Source organism: Chamaea fasciata, unplaced genomic scaffold, assembly GCF_029207755.1.
Source record: "Chamaea fasciata isolate MVZ Bird 193981 ecotype frontalis unplaced genomic scaffold, bChaFas1.0.hap1 SCAF_8, whole genome shotgun sequence".
Classification (NCBI taxonomy): domain Eukaryota; kingdom Metazoa; phylum Chordata; class Aves; order Passeriformes; family Sylviidae; genus Chamaea; species Chamaea fasciata.
In genome coordinates this window covers 35,569,910-35,587,391 of record NW_027094093.1, presented here as the reverse complement: position 1 = coordinate 35,587,391, position 17,482 = coordinate 35,569,910, and the positions used below count along the sequence as shown (strand labels likewise).

General features: G+C 39.0%; 1 protein-coding gene across 16 annotated transcripts in view; it reads left to right on the top strand.

The window, feature by feature from the left end:
* Positions 1-17,482, top strand: part of GTDC1 (glycosyltransferase like domain containing 1) — a 172,228-nt gene that overhangs the window by 52,314 nt on the left and 102,432 nt on the right. For 10 of the 16 annotated variants that reach the window (XM_066190420.1, XM_066190414.1, XM_066190412.1 and 7 more), the window contains exon 1: positions 789-869. Coding sequence is in view for 6 of the 16 variants with exons in the window: in XM_066190410.1 (XP_066046507.1) it covers positions 688-869 (182 nt within the window). In the remaining 10 variants the exon portion in view is untranslated. Of the gene's footprint in view, positions 1-658; positions 870-17,482 lie in introns of those variants that run through there. The other 6 variants (XM_066190410.1, XM_066190422.1, XM_066190408.1 and 3 more) reach the window with 1 other exon arrangement.

Below are 17,482 nucleotides of genomic sequence, written 5' to 3'. Positions count from 1 at the left end.
TTGTCTCAGAGCTTCCTTGAGCCTCCTCTAGTGTTCTCTTCCACCCACCTTGGAGTATTCAGAAGAAATAAGATAGTTTACATCTCCTGTTGTTGCTGGGGCTGTGATTTCCAGCAGTGCAGGAGGGTGTCCTGCGCGATGCCCCAACTGCATCTCCCCAAGCTGCTCTCTGCCTCTTAAGTCTCTTACCCAAATCACTGTTACTGCCAACTGTTCTGGCTGAAGTGTGTTTGAATTGCTCTTTAATTTTCTCTGCCACCAGGAAAAGGAGGGAAACCTGTATAAGAATGAATAAGCTACACCCCAAGTTGTGGAATAATTGACCGTATTAGGGAGTTAGGGGGTAAAGTAAAGCTGTTTTTAAGTATCCAATTAAAAACAAACCCATAAACTCAAAATACGATGTGTTTCATATTTTCATTCATTTAAAATTTACAAACAGTATCTTTTAAAGGTCAAAATAAAAAATAATCTAGTCATCATAATTGCTAAGTTGCCTTTTCTGAAGTAAACTCATTAATATAATGTTAAGAATTATATTACAAGGCCTTGCAGGATGTTTCTTCTTCTTCCAATGTAATTTTCTTAAGTAATAACAATAATAATAATAATAATAATAAAGATACGTTTCTAAAGGAAAATACTTCTCTATTTTCAGATTTCAGACACTTCTGAAGTACTTGGAGAATGAGTGTCCTTCTCATTGAACCATTTTATGGTGGCTCTCACAAACAGCTGATGGATCTTCTCCATGAAGAGCTACAAGAAGATTGTGTCCTCTGCACACTCCCAGCCAAGAAGTGGCATTGGAAGGCACGGACTTCTGCTCTTTATTTCATGCAGACAGTGCCAACAAGTTCAAATTACAGGTAACCAAGGAATTGAATAATTTCTAAACTCAAATTACACAGATGCCCTCAACCAGACCTCTTGAACATACTCCTTGTTTGTATACAAGGGTGTAATTAGGGACTTGGAGTGGGCAGCACAGCTTTTTCTTTGTGGGGTATAACTGAGAAATTACATGTTTGGTTTAGAATTTCCTAGACTGTTTTGTCTTGCATCTCCAGTCCATGAAAGTCTCTCGTTATCTGGGTACCTGATGTCTATTAGTGTATGTGTATCTCTTATTTGGAATTTATTATGTGAGTTCAGTCATTCTGTAAGGTTTAAACTGTGCTTCACACATTAGACTGAGAGATGGCACAGATGTGAACACTGCAAGCTTCCTTCGGTGCCCTCCCTATTAGTTGTATCTATTAGCAAGTCTGATATATCAGTGTCCTGCTCAGGCTGACCTGGAGGATTAAGGGGGCAGTTTTATCTTAATGATGGTCCACTTCAGTAACGTGCCAGCAGCTGTGGGTGTCAATTATACATTTATGTAAGTGGCAAATTTCCATCAGCTAGAACCTGGCTGATAAAAACAGGCGATTTAGGTCAACAAGATAGTTATCATGTAGTGAGAATCAGCCCCTCCAGAGCCAAGCCATCTCTAAACCCAGCAGTTTTGCTTGGCCTACCTGATCAGATGAGATGTGGCGAGGTGATTGTCTGGAGCAGTGAGATAGAGCTTTGCTCACAGCATGCAGAACACTGTGTGGGGACTGTGCACCTTCATGGGGAGAGACTGTTCACGCACATGGTTCTTTTAGCACAAGCAGCTGCAGAATGGACTCCAGGAGGACTCTGAGTACACCTGGGTGACGTGCCAATGAGTCACAGTTCAGAACGGTCTATATTTTTTACTGTGAGCGAGTAGGTGCTTCCTGAGAAAGGAATATCATTTTTCAAGAGTAGATTTGTGCTGTAGAAGGCTGCATTTTCTCAGTGTTACCCAGCACAATGTCTAGGCCATCTTGGAACGCATATTGTGTAAATGTACACCTTTCCTGTGCCTGCTTTTGGCTCCCATTTAAAATAATCTCCCACCTCGAGCCAAACGTTAAAATTAATTTTCCCCATTTTGTCTTGTGCGAGGCATTTAGCGTTGGTCTCCTCTTGCTTTCTTTTTGCAACAGTTTTGTTTTGGAGGAGTGTACATGACAAACTGTTATGTAAATTTGTCTTGTATCACAACCACATCCTCCAACGCATCACAATGTTATCTGTGTTCCTTCAAGGTCAGCAGCCCAAGCTGTCCAGCACTAACTGTATTAAACTAATCAGACATCACTCATAGACATACACTTCATTAGTTTAACTTACAGTTACATTGACCTAAGATAACTTAACTCCAATTTGTCAAGTAACCCACATCTTGGGGAAAGGGGGAGGGAGCGCTGACAAAAAAAATAAACACCAAAAAAAGCAGAATCCCATAAAAAACCCAACAACCCAACAAAAAAACCTCAACCCAGCAGCCTGAAAACTCACTTGAAGTTAATAAACTTGCAATCTGTCATAGACTTATGTGCAAATACAACCTTTACTGACAGCAAATAAATCTGATCTAACCAATGGAGCATCTTAAGGAGAGGAAAGCGTTTTCTTTGCTGGTGCTGTTCGGGTTGGAGCAGAGGAAATTAAACAGTCAAAGTTGACAAAGGTGCGATGGCTAAAATAGACTTTGTACCTTGTCCTCGCAGGCAGCATTAAATTTTAGGATCAAGGGCTGATATGGCTGGTGAGAGGAAAACTGATTAGAGGTACCTTCTACTTTACTTGCACATTTTTAATGTTTGTTTTGTAATTGAATGTTTCGATTATTTTATTAAATTGAAAGTATAAATGTATCAGATTCAACCTAGTAAGGATGACTGCTCTCCTATTAGAAAACACATTGATTAAAATTAATTGTAATTCTGTTATTTCTAAGCTTTCTTATAACCACTGAAGATCAGCTTCCCAGGTAGTAGTTTGTAAAAAACAAAATTCCTTTGCAAACTGGCAGTACTGCGTGTTTGGAAATGCACATTTAAATGTTTCAGCCTTCTTGTGAGGTTGTGGAAAATACCAAATTTGTGTTACTTACAATATTGACATCGTTTACAGAAAAAAACCCTTTATTTTATTAGTGCTTTCCATAAATGTAACATTTCATAAATACCTTGTTTTTGTTTGTATGTTTAGTAGTGCATAAAGGTCACGGATATTTCAAGTGTAAACACTTGTGATAACGGAACTGCCTTACTAAATCTTTATGTTCAAACTGTACTTTATTTCGAGACCTTGGTGTGAGTGAGAAGTAATACTGATGCTGTTAAGTCTGATGTTAGATACATTTTAGGCTAGTAGTGTAGGTATGTTTTAAATTATTTAGACTTCTATCCATATAAGCTGATTTTTGGGAGCAGGTAGGTTTGTTAGTTTGAATGTGACACTCAGCGAGTTAAGGAATAGTCTTAAAAAGGGCTTTTGAAACAAAGGGTGTAGTGCGGAGCCATAGGTGTTAAATTCAGACGCTCTGCAGTGAGCAGAGAGCTTCTGTGATGAACTTGATAATTGTTTTATCAGAGAACAGACGTGTCCTCCCTTGAGCACGAACTAAAGCCGAGCTGGTAACGAACAGGGCATTTAATATTACTTTTGTGAACTGTACGGCCGCTCTCTTGATGTGCAGTAACAATATGTTCCCAAGAACGTGGAGATCTCCCCGGGATTGTCACAGGGAGAAGGTGTCCTCACCCTCCAGGGGGAACACACAGAGCTGTTACAGGAGGTATTGGACACTCAGTGTTTGATCTGCATGGATTTATATTAATTCCCCGATGCAAAGTCTGTGCTGCATTTCTCCAGAAAAGTTCTGCTTTTTTGTTTTCTTGGCTTTGTTGAGCAATGTGTTAAACCAGCTCATGTTTTCCTTCATCTCCTGAGAGGAGCACAGGAGCCCTGAGGAATGGGAAGCCTGAGCATGCAGAGTCTCTTCAACTTAGAAGGCCAGAAGGAGAATTTAAAGGTGGATCACTTGCCTTGAGATCCTGAAATGATCACACAGATTGATGTGCAGCAGCCACAGACTGAGTTTTAATTGCTGTGGAGTCACAGATGATTTTCTCTTTAATTGGAAAGAAGGTGTTTAGACGTTGCGTTGGTACGAGGAGTTTCATTCTTGTGGTGGCAGTTTCCAAATCTCAGCATTTGAAATGCACTGAAAAAGGGAGGAATTACTGTCTGCTTTCTCTAGACAAGGTTTCCAACCATCTGAGAGTTTTGTTAGCAGTTGGTGGGATATTTTCTTCTTCATTCCATGGATTTGGAAGGTCCAGCAGAGCCTCCTCAGGCTGCTGGCACTCTGCAGAGCTGCTGTGCGCACTGCTTTGTCTCCCAACTTCCTTCTGACAGCTTCAACCCCTTGATAAATGTGGGTGTCTGATCTCTAGCCTAAAGTTGTTTTCCATAGCACACAGCAACTATTCTGTAATTCTAGAAAGCAAGTAAAAAAATTTTTTTTAGCCTTTTTAAAATTCTTAATTCAGGGAAAGTTCTCAAATTTGAAAATACTGTTGCACAATTTAATGAAAAACAAAAATGCTCTTCTTTTTTTCTGTAATTATTTTCTTTGTTACAGTGAACAATCTATTAAATTACAGATAGTAAAACACTGGTATGGCACGTTAGATGAAAGGAGTTTATATTTTAGGAGCTATCCTCTACAGAAAGTAATTCAATCTCCAAAAAGTTAGTAGCATAAGACTGTAAAACAGGGTGACTAAATTCAGTGTAGCTTCCAGTGTGTTTTAATAGCACTGCTAGATTATTTTAAATATATATATATAAATATTACGTATAACATTCAGTATTGCCCCCCAGGTAGCTGTTCATATGAATAAAGATTTTATTTGTAACAGATTCTAACCCTGAAATACCCCTAGGGTAAATGTTAGCATATATATACCCCTTGATATCTGACAACTGTATTTTAAAGACAAATTCTGTGCTTTTTACATTTTACAAAAGAGAAAACAAGTTATTGTTTTCAATTAATAGAGCTCTGGAAAAAAAAACCAACCTGGGGGTGGTGTTCAGCAATGGAGAGTATATTTCAACAGTATATAATGTAGATGTGGTTGTTTCTTGATTTTTCTTTTTTTTTTTTAAATATTCTGCTAAAATCTACTAGGTTTAATACTGTTTCAGATCTGATGCTTTTGTTTCATTCTATAAGGAGAAAATGCATTATTATAGCATGAATTCTTTATTAACTGGCGGGCTGTGTCCCCTAAATGTCTTTAAAAAGCAACCCTTTAATTTTTTTTTTCCAGTGAGTAGTTCAATCCTACTGAAAACATAACACTGTGTGGATGTGTGACCATTTACAGGCTTGAAGATTTAACTGCTTTCTAGATATTTTGTTTTCAGAAACATTCCTGCATGCCCTGGAGAAGGTGTTTGAGGATGTGACTCAAAGCAGGGCAGGGCAAATTTCATTCAATCTGAATACATAGATACCCATTTGTGCTGGAAACATTCCTGCCTGTTTATGTCTTTCTGTGAAATACTGCAAATGTTTATATAATCTTTGTAGGAACTGCAATAATTTGTCCTGCATTAGAGGCCTTACTGGAATTTGGCCCTCATAATGCTCAGGTAAGGAATGAATAAATTTTATATATTAGTAGTACATTAGTTAAAAGAAGATAACCAATTACCTGCAAATTAAAAAAAAAAAACAAAGGCAAAAAAGAAAAGCTTTTCTGATATTGATTGGGATTTTTTTGGCATATTTTATGGTCTTTGCTTCTGCATATAGGTGAATAAACATAAACCTCATTCATAGCATTAACTACTAAGAGGATGTATTTTAATGTTACTGCTCAAATTCTCTGCATTTGAAGATGGGACGTGTCTCATCTCTTTGGAATTACTGAATAATTTTCTGCCCAGAGGTTGTCTTGGTTTCACCCCATGTCTTTGTTGCTCAGTGTGTTTTAACTGTGGTTTTGTGTGGGGCACAGTGGAAAATGCTCCTGGAGAGGAAGGGAGTGTGCTCCTAGAGATCCTTGTGCTCTGAGCTGATGTAAAGGCATGAATATATAAGGTGACTAAATGTAATATCCAGGATCCCATAAGGACAGGATTCAGGTCTCCTAGAAACACAGAATCACACACTGGGTTGGGTTCGAGGGTGACCATATTGTTCCAAACCCTTTGCCATGGGCAGGGGCACCTTCCACTAGACCAGGTTTCTCCAAGCCCTATCCAAGCTGTCCTTAAACACTTTGCTTATTAGAAATACCACATGAGTGTAACTCACTGATGGGTACAAATCTCCACATTCTCACCTTGTTGTGGAGGTGCCCAAAGGAAGGTGTGGGAGCCCCTGCTTCACCCTGTACTCTGCTTTCCCTCTCCCTCGCTCAACAAAGGGTCATTGCGTCTTTAATTTCGTTAGTGCTAAACTCGCTGATGGTTTTTTTTCCCCTGAACAAATCGTTTTGAGTTCACCCAGGTTAGCTCACATGGGCTGGTGCAAACGCACAGGCGTTTGTCCTGCCCACGCTCCGAGGGAGCTGGCTGGGAGTTCGCTCCGCTCCGGGGGCCAGATGGCCGTCCTAGCACCATGTTGAGCCTAAACCAATAAACCCTACTGAGATACGAGACACAGGCACCATGTACTGAGCTAAAACAACTTGGTGACTTCTGACCAGAGCTGGCTGGTGTCCAGCCAGCTTCGAGTGTAAGCGCGGAGAATATACGTCCATATGGAATGGCACGAAGCTCCACCACTCAGCACAGATGATGCCCTCCACTGCTGTAGCCCTGGATAATAGAGGGTGTCCCAGCCTGGATAAGGGGTGTGAAATTCTCTCTGCTGAGGGAGAACTTGGAGGCCATCTGATGCTGGAAAAACGTAACATGGGGAATGCATGCGTAAAACTGGGTTTTGTTTGATTTAGGTTAATGTCGCCCCAAACCTGTTCTGGAAACTTCTCCTAAAAAATATTGTTGATCAGAGAGAACTTGTGAAGGGGAGCATATTATCAAATGGATTTGAGAATGATTTTTAACATAATGCTAATATAAATCAAGGTGTGAAAGTTAACAGAAAAAAGGTTTAGAATCTATAATTAAATTGTTTTTTTTTTAATGGGAAAGATAATGTAAATAAAAGCAAATTAGTTAATAATTGGTAAAAAATAATTTTATCTGGTAAAAAGACTTAACCCAGTAAAAAATAAAGTAAAACATTAGGGAAGGTCTAGAGGCAAAATCATTTCCTATTGAGGATAACAGCACTGCTGTTGTTTCTCTGCTCACAACCAGACTGCGAAAATTTCCTTTTCAATGTGATGGAGAGAGGCTGCCTGAAAAGTTTTTGTGAAGCCGATGAAGGAGGTGGGATGTCCTTTTGAAGGAGATGAATTCCCTTGCTCTGAGGGGCCAGAAACAATGCTCTGGTGCTCAAAAGTCCTTGTACAGCACCATGATTTAAGAAAAAAATGTTTTTATTCTTAGCTCTGGCTGCTGAAAAACTTGGAGGGGGCGATCCAATAAGAACAGCAAAAAAAAAATCTTCTAAGAACCAGGACAAAAAAACCTCCCAAGTAAACTACCTGAAATTTATTCAGGCAGACAGCAATGTGATCTTAAACATTCACTTTGCATTAATCAACTTTGCCTCAGATAAAATGCTGGCAGATGGTAGCTATTCATTTTAAAAGTGACAGGTTTTCTTTACGTTTTTGTGTGGAAACCCCCACATGCACTCTTCCCTCCAAAAACTTTACTTGGTTAATTTGTCCAACATGCTTTTTTTTTTTTTCTTCTTCTTCTTTTCCCCCCTTAAATACACTCCCATTATTAGGCAATTTCACAATTTGGATAGTTAAAAGAGGGTTTAGAGGAGTTTAAATGCAGGCTCCTTCCTTTGAAGTCAGGGGAAGTGTATATATGGGAGCTGGGTTTTGGCAGAAGTGAGCTAGGAATGATGAAGACGATGCGGGGAGAGGTGCGGGGCCGGGAAGGACGCGGGCTGGGACTGCTGGGTGATCTGTACAAAGTGCTAATGTGAAATGGCAGTTGTCTGTTTGATGTGTAAAAGATTTGCTGAAATTCCAACGAAATATTCTGATGAGAGAAGGAAAGAACAGTCTGGGTTTTCAAACCCTAGCATGTGTTTTCCTTTATGTGCTCAAATGCCGGGTGAAATCCTTGTTTTTCTTTCTAAAATGAATTTTATGAATCACCTGGAGAATTGATATTTACATTGCTGGCAGTAAAATGTAATGAAATTGTGCATTATAATTCAGTATTTCTGCACTTAGGATTTTAATGAGGATTTTATCTGTCCTTTTAAATGGTTCCTGTGTATATATTTTATTTCTAGATTAGTTATGGATTACATTTCTATTTCCAAATAACAAATATATACACTACTATATTATAAAGAATATGATACTTTCCACAATTCATTGTCATTCCAGCCCATAACACTAATTTGATCTTCCAAAGGGAAAGTAAAAAAAGCTTTAGTTTGCCTCTAATAAAGAGAAAAATATTGATTTTTTTTTCCTTTTTTTTGGTGCTGCCTTTTTTTTTTCCTAATCTCAGGGTTTTCTTTTTTTAGCTAAGAAGTAAGTATTACGAATTTTGTCAGATACTTGCTTTGCACATGATTTAGATTTATGGTTTTGTGTTCCGGTGTCATAAATAACTAATTTTCTTAATGAGCGCCCACAACTAGACTGTGTATTGGGAATTGATGCAAAACAAAAAGAAATTTTACATTGTACAAGCTGTTTTAGGCTCAGTAATTTTGGGAGAAGACCTACCTTAGCACTAATATAAATATATATACATTTGGAGGGGTTTTTTTGCTAAGCTTTAATTTCACTCAAACATGTTGAAGTGTGAAAGTCTTGGTTCCGATAGCTGTGACAGCTCAGTTTCCAGTCTTCAACTGACTGAAACCAGAGGCCTTTCCTTACCTATTTCAGCCCATGTGTCTCTACCTGAGGGCCAGCTTGGATGGGGTTTGGAGCAACCAAGCTTCCCATGGCAGGAGATTTGGAACTGGATGATCTTCAGCCCAAACCATTCTAGGATTCTTCTTCTACATATGCTTTTTATGCCAAGCAAGGGCTGTTAGTACCTGTTGTGGGTGTCCATGAGTTTCAGTGTAGATTTTGTAGGTGCTGACCAGGTCCATGGTCACTCTGGAAAATGTGCCCAGAAGTGTTTTCTGGTTTTATCTTCTCAGTTCTTCTGGGATTACATTCCTCTCAATGTCCCTAAGACAAAGCTGGAGTCTGTTGGATGCTCTCCAAGGGCATCATCTCCTGATGTAGTGCCATCCAGGGGACTCAGGCCGTACTCTTGGAGCCCACTCTGGTGTGAGCTGAGGCACAGTGGGTGAGGGTGGTTGTAGATGAATGGTTGCTTCATAAATGCCATTCTGTATCAAACAGAAATGTTAGTCTAAATTGACACTTAAACCACTTAATTTTGTGGATTATGATATAATTTCTTCCCTAAACACACAACGCATACCTGGGCAGGAGTTTGGTTTCAATCTATGTGCCAAATTGTGCCACAATGGAAAACATTTAATTTAGGATCAATTTCTGACTCCCTCAAACCACAGTTTGATCAATTTATTTCCTCCTCCTCTTCCATTTTATACATGTTAGCCTAAGTACTGGTAGGCTTTGAGTCATTATGATGATGAATTTAGCTTCCCTTCAAAAAACAATTAGGAATACGTACGTTCTATCTATTAATTGGAATATCTTTGATGAATACGAAGCAACCAAAAGGCTTTTTTTGTTCATCATTCTATAATGTAGATTTCCACAATTTCTTATTCCCTTGAACAGTATTTTTCCTTTCTTGCCTTTGTCCTTTGTCCCTGTCTTTTCCTCCCTTCCTCCTGCACATTTACTCTGATGGTCCAGTGGACACAGTCATTTTAAAGAATGCTTTCCATTTCAGAGCACTGACTGTTTTTATTGTTTATGTTTATAACCTTGCCTTCTTGTTCATCATTTCTTCTTTTAGCTCTCTTAATTATCGTTTTACTTGTTGCATGTTGCGTGCATATTTCTGTCTAGTTGCAACTTGAAGAAAGAATGAAAGAAACAGCAGTGGACACAACATCAAAAGTAAATATGTGATTTTCTTGTTGCAGAGTTACTGGAATAATTTCTTCCTTTTAACAGTATTTCAAAGAATTATATGGGGGAAAACATTTTAAGAGTGGAGCTGATGTTTCTCTCACACCATCTTACCTTTTTAAGATGTAACTACATCAGTCCTTTAAATTAGTAATTTATCGAATGTTTTAAAAAGAAAAGGTGTAAATTATTGTAGGTAGAAGAACAGAAAATTCATTTCAAGTTCTTTTCTTCTTGCAATTAAGTGGTATTCCTACTGATTTCTGTTAATGTGTTTTCTTTGAGTGCCAATATTTTTTCATATGGCATACTCTATGGAAAATTGTATGTATCTAGTTAGAATATGGAAAAACCTTCATGTATTCAGGTACTATGTAATAACATGAAAAAAATTCTGAACACGTTACTCTATGTGTATTATATATGGAAAAAACTAAAAATTGAAGGGGAGTAATTTGGGAACATCTGCAATTTTTTATTTATGTAAGAGAATATCCCATTTTTAATTAAAGATGGAATTTAAGAATGATAAATGGGACCATTATCTAGTAACAGTTAGTTTGCAGGCATTTTTTTCCTAATGTTCTGCAGATTGCTGCAGGTTTGACAGTGCCTTTGGCTTTTGTGAGCAAAATGCATTTCCTACTCGTGACAGAAGAGTTGTAACTCACTAAACATGGAGCAGTTATCATGCATAGCGACATCTCTATGCTTAAACCCTGAGGAACTGAATTATTTTAAATTATTTTTAATGCAGAAATTTCCTGGTAGTCAATTTTATTAAAAACCTAGCAGTTAAAAATTTTATCTGCCAAATGAATTTTGAGAAATATTGCTAAAGATGCTAAAACTACGCTAGAAAAGATGAATTTTGGGGGAGATTGTGGCAGGTTTTTGAAGTTTTTTTTTCCTTTGGTGGTAGAGTGACCATTTTCTTGTGATTCTTTTCTTTTTTTACTTTACTACTTGAATCCCTTCTTTGTTGCCATCATCCCAGACTAAAGTTGGTTTCAGTTTATTGTTGCATCCTCACATCTTAGCTTGGGCTGTCAAAGTGGGAGGAAAAACGGTGGGTAGGTGCTTTGGGAGGAAATTGAGTTACCATCAGGTGTTGGGCATCTCTTGGTATTTGTGACTCTCAGTTCTCCCAGGATCAAATATTTGGTGTCCTCGTGTTTCTCCATGACTTTCACAAGTCTTCAAGGTCCTGACTGGGAGTTCACTTGTGTGGGATCAACTGGCTGTTGTGGTTACTGGTGACTCAAATGATATTTTACAGTCAAAAGATTTTTTGGGAACAGGACCTGATTACGGGACCCTCATCTTAACCTCCTCCAGGCTGTTGTGCTACCATCTACTCAAGGTGGAATCTGGTTTGGAGCAGAACTTGCTCTTCTGAGGTTTAGTGCCAGCCCTGTAGAGGGTCCTGTGGGCCCAGCCTAGTCTGGAATTGGTTTTCAGTGGTTTCTGTAGCTGTTGAAGCTTTTGGGTCTGAAGCGCTGTAAACACAGACCTCAGGTCTTGTCCCCAAAAGCTCCGTAGGGAGGAATGTCAGAAAAGAGTAATTGCCACAAAAGAATCTGGAAAACGAGAGTCTAATGTAATTATTGAAAATTTCATCATGAGTTACAAATAGTAAAACCTACATTTCTTCTGTTTTTTTTTTTTTCTAACATGGAGCAGAGAACCTGGAGCATGGTCTTGCCTTGAATTAATACTCATTCTGGTGTAGACACACTGGAAAATACTTTGATACAGTTACACATTTCAGTACAGAAGAAAAATATTAGATTTTAATCATAGACTGAGAATTGTTAAGGTTGGCAAAAACCTCTAAGAGCATCAAGTCCAACTATTAACCATGCTATGCTATGATGAGTGGAATATAAATTCAGCATTAAAGTAAGCATCTGTACTTGAAAAATCCTGATTTCCAATGCTAACAGCTGCATGGAAGGTCATTGACATTGTGGAGTGTGTGGGGTCTCTGGGGCTCAGCGTGTTTGAAGTCAATATTTATGGTGCCTCTGTACCTCCTGTCATTAGCAGGAGGTTTTCAAGGGACTGTTCTTAGATTATATTTTGCACATGGCTCTTGTTTTCCTAGATACTGATTGGAAAAAAAGTGAAGGGTATAATAGTTTTCCTGTCTGCTGGTGGGTGATGAGACCAACATGCTGGGGCCATGGGTGGAATCGGGGTGAATGAATTGGTGGCAGGGAGGGAGTTTGAGATGCTTGTGTGCTTCCTGCGTTTTTAAGGAGTATAAAGGATATTTCAGCTGTTGAGATGAAGCTCAGCAGCTGCTCTGCAAACTCCTAATGGGGCAGGGGACTGGGTTTTCTTTATCTCCAGAGTTTCCCTCTGGTCACAGATACTGCTGGGGCTCCCCATTTCTCTTAACCCATAGTTTTTAAATGACATGGTTAGTATGGAGGAATAATGAAAATGTTTTTTTGTTGGATAAAATGGGATTTGGAGACGATACTGGTGCCTATTAATTGCTAGGTACGGACTAAGGCTCTGAATGATGAAGAGGAAGATACAAAAGTTGTGTGCACCGAGCAAATGCTTTGCAGTGCAGCGAAGCAGCTTTGCAACCACACTCTGGGTTCTTACAGCATCACTGTGGTATTTGCCTTCCCATTATCTCTTCTGTTCACTTTTCCATGGGGTCTGGTCCATGCATATTTTACTTTGGTTTTAATTTTATTTTTATTTTAAATATTATTTTATTTATTTTGCCTTCCAGCATGTGGTTTAAAACTGTAACTCCATTGACTCTTGCATATAATATCTTCCATTTTGTCTTTGAAATCCAGAGGGGTGTTTAGTGTGAGCATTACTGTATCCAAGGTAGAATATTTCATGTTTTTGCAGATTGCTAGTATTACATGCCAGAGCAGCCTTCTGACCATGAAGCCCAGCCACGTTTGTTCTATTAGCTGCACTTCAGAAGTATTTGTTTAGTTTTTCCTCAGATGGATAACCAGTATGGAACATTCTGTCCACAGAAGTCTTATTAAAGAGGTTAGAGCATCCTGCTAATTAGAAAAAACTAATTAGGCAGATTGTTGAGCCTGTAACCAGAATTTTATATTTTAATGGATTTTGAAGTGCGGTATGCTCCCTTTTCCTATTGTAAAACACACTTTTTCTTTTTAAATGTCTGGAAACAGTCTTTTTGAGGAGGTTATGCACTCAGAATAAGAAAGCAGTAACATTTTAATTTTTAAATTTATTACATAAACTGTAGAAGAATATATACTGTAAAATTGGTGAAACCATTAATTCATACCAGCCTCTTATTGTGGCAGAAAAAATTGTTTGGTTCCCTCCCTCTTGGTAGGTTTCAAGTTTAACTGCCCCAATGAGGAGTTGAATTAAGTTCACGTGAAGAAACAATATAATTTGTGGCTGTGTTAAAATTAGACTTAGATGGTACAGAACTCACAAATTACTCTTTGCTGCTTCAAGCTAAAATTCATTGACCAGTGTTTCACTGAGCCTTGGGAAGTTTATCATGTTTAAAGCTGGATCCAGTCCATTTTTGAGTGCTCTTGTAGTGCTGTTAGAGACTTTTGGTCTGGAAGCTGAGAAAGGACCTCGTTTTCAGCTGTGGAGTGACCTGGAAGCAAAACCATCGGGGTTGGTTGGATTTGCATGGTTCACATCTTAATTCCAGGTTTGCAAGGTGCCATGTGGAAAGCTGGACATGTTTGTGGCTGGGGAGAAAATGCTGGATTGGAGAAACATTTAAACTATATATATTTAAGACGGATTTCTCCCTAACATCTACTTTTGAACTCTCTTTCAACTGTGCCCCGCTACAAACTTTAATTAGCCGTAACCTTTTTTCAGGCTTGTCATTCTGCATTTTGCAAAATGCTCTGGCTCGTGGAGCAGCCGTGTGGCCGGGAGCCGTGGGCAGTGACCTGCAGTCTGTGTCAGGACCATCCTCTGAGATGTAATTCAAGGTACAGATGTTGCAGTTGGTGAGACGAGGTTGGCGGCCATCTGGAAGGTGGCCATCTGCTCCCTCCTGCAGCAGCAGAGCACCACGCTTTTGGGGGCCCTGGCCCCTTCTTGTCACAACCTGAGTCAAGACAATTCAGAATTGCCTCTTTGAAGCCTGATTTGGGAATATTGGCTGGCCAAGTGCTTGGCACTTAAAGAAGTAAGGGGTTAGGAAGGGAAAAACAAATAGTTCTGGGCAAGGTTTAGAAATGAGTTGCATGAAAGGACTTCAGTAAAGCACTGGAGACGTAAGATATGTGGCTCAGGTCTGGAAATGTAGGAGAAACCACGGAGCAAAGGGAAATGCAGCTTGCTATGCTGGTAAAAAACCAGAAATGTCCCACTGGAGCATGGGACTTATTATTGTTTTGCTGTGCATCAGGAAATACATGGAATCTCTTACCACATGAAAACAGAGCTGTGGATACAGGGGCTGGAGGATGGAGCAATTGGGTCCCTTTAAGGAAAACCTTCCTACTTTCAGTCCAAGAAGGCTGAAAAGAAGGCAAAAATATTGCAAGACTTGTTTCTGTGGTGTCAGCCCTGCATGGCCAGACCTCCTATATTTGCTGGAGTGTCAGCTCTGGCTTCGGCCAGTCAGATTTGTGTTCAGCATCTGTGCTGACCTATAGGTTCACATCCTTCCACACTCCTGCAGTTCAGTCTTCAGCCTGAAACCTGGGACTATTATCAACCAGACAGGTCTAGGTGGTTAGCATGATGTCATGTCTCTTCATCAGTTTATGGGGCAGGGCTGAAATTTATGGCCATAAATATTTTAAATTGTTTTTGTTTGGCTTCTTGGGGAGAAGAATTTCCATAGGTGAGAGGTTGTTTAGTAAGAGGCTCCACTGTATGATAGATCACAGGGATGGTTTCAGTACATGGGGAGCTTGTACCCCTTCAGTGTCATAGGTTGGAATTGTTAAAGGCACTTAACAGCTTTACAGATTCTTGTTTAATTACTGGTCATTATTCTGAAGTGGATGACTCATTTAGCCTGCAGTGATGGAAGGTGTTCTGGCCCTCTGCATAATTCTACACATACATATTTTTGCTCCAAAGCCCCACAAAAATGTCTGTTTTCCTCTTGTATCTCATTTCCTGGGGTAATACAGAGAAAATTGATCTGAGAGGGGCTGTGGGATGAGAAAAGGGATGTTGGTAACAAACATCAATCTGGATGGCTCTTGGTGCATGCCTGAACTCTGCCATTCAGTTCTCACCTGGAGGAGTGTGTAATACTGCAATAAATAAATTATCTATTAGTCCATTCTTCTGTACTGGTATTTCAGATTAGACAACGGGCAGGACAACATGAAATTCAGTGCTTAACAATGTTCTGATGTGGTAAAGTGTTAAAATTAACATTTAAACTAGTTCTGGATTAGCTGTCATCAGCTTTTCTTCCCTCAGTTAAGGCTGTGTGTCCTTCACTGTGACCTTCCCTGTGTCCTGGTGGAGGCCTATTGCAGAAGTACCAACTTTGAATTTACCAGTCTGTATCAAGAGGCAGCACTTGGTCTTGTTGCGTGGAGATCTAAATAAATTTGCATTGATCTCAATAAATGGGGATGTTTTGAACCTTGACTTTCTAATGCTTCACAGTTGGGTGTTTTTTTCCCTGCTTTGTCAAGGAGGATGACTGTAGTAAGACCATGAGCTGATTACTCTCTGTATTAGATAATCATTTCTTAATGTGGGAGGGATATTAAGAAGAATAGATGTGAGTGTTCTTGGAAAACTCTTTATGGAATAAGGTTTAAGCACTGCTGTTAATAGGATGCACATTCCCTTTCATGCTGAGTCAGGCAGAGCTTGGCTGTATATCCAGGACAAAAATCAAGGAGGTCTTAGAGGCACGCTTGCAAAACACGTGGTGACTCTGCTGTCTTTAAAATTGTCACTATTGCTGTTGATTGCATTGCCACCTCTGGATTTTAGGTGGGCAGTAGCTGGAGTTTAATTAAAGACTAGCCCTACTTCCATCTAGACCTGTCTCTGAAGTACCTCGTTGTTCCCCCACATCATGTGTTTGTCTTATGATGTGCCAGTGGCAAATAATTATCAGTTTGACCTAAGATTTAAAAAACCCTGCTTGTTTTAAGTGTCCATGTCAGTGGTGGAGGCTGCTGGGTGCAGGGAACAGAGGGAGAATGAGTGGAGGTACAGGAGGGACATTGGGTGTCTTGATGGAAAGGCACTGCATCAGTTACCAACTAATTCTGGCTTTTCTTGGGAGAATTAGAGATGAAATATCTGTGTTGAATGAAAAGCTAATTTGATGGATGGAAGCTTTTTCCCATCAGCAATGTTTTAAAAAGAATCCAAAAGGTTTTGGGGGTGGCTGTTCAAATTGGTTGAAGTCTTCAGTATGGGGAAAATAGGGACTTAGGAATTAGAGTTAGCCTTAGAGTAAGATAAGATCTTGTAAAAATATTTTTAGGGATTATTTTTTGTTTGGTTGGGGTTTTTTGGCTGTAACAGCTTTTTCTGGATTATGTAACTGAAGTCAGGACAAGATACTACAACTCTAGTTTGTATTTTATGGGGTGCTCAGAAGGATAATGTGTAGGATGTTGGTGAGGGGAGTGGCAATTGTAGGAGGATTGTAATACTGATTTTCTTTTTAAAATTTTTTCTTAGGATTCTGAATCTTCTTTTAATTGTGTAAACTGTTTAAAACATTCAGGTTGATTTGTATATTGTATATTCTCAATGGTTTTTCTAATATTGTTTGGTGAACTCTAGAATGCTCTACTGTCATTCCCAGCAGCTTTTCATAGAAACTTTTTCCCCCAATTAAGTATTTTTAAGATGCTTTTGTTATGAAAGCCCTTGAAGTTAAGATGAAGTTTAATTTTTTTTTTTTTTTAAATTTTCCCCTGTGTTGGCATATGAATGTGGTTTTGCCCTAGTGGCACTTCCCCTTTTCAGATTATTTTCTACCTCTGCATATTATGTGATTTCTTGTTCAAGTGAATGACAAGATGATGTATGACACACTTGAGATGGTATTGAGCAGAGTATAGTTGGAAAATTGCAATGATAATTTTCTTTTTACATCTCAAACTTATGTGCCATTGAGGAAAGAAAAAAAAAAAAAAAGAAGTGTAATAGCAACTCAACAAAAGCATAAGGGGAAACCTAGAAAAATTACAGGGAAATTTCCATAACAGATACACAAGTAATGCTGCTTTAATAATGATTTCCTGTCATGAACTATTTTTATCATTTGCCAGCTCTCTGACGTGGCATTCTATTTAACATTTTTGAGAGCCATGTTTTAATCAGATTAAGCTCAAGGAAACCGATAGGTATCTGTTTGGCTCATGACTTGTGCTTCTGTTTCTGATTTAGTCACAAGACTATTGTTGCTGGAATCTTTTAAACCCGATTTTGCTTCCACT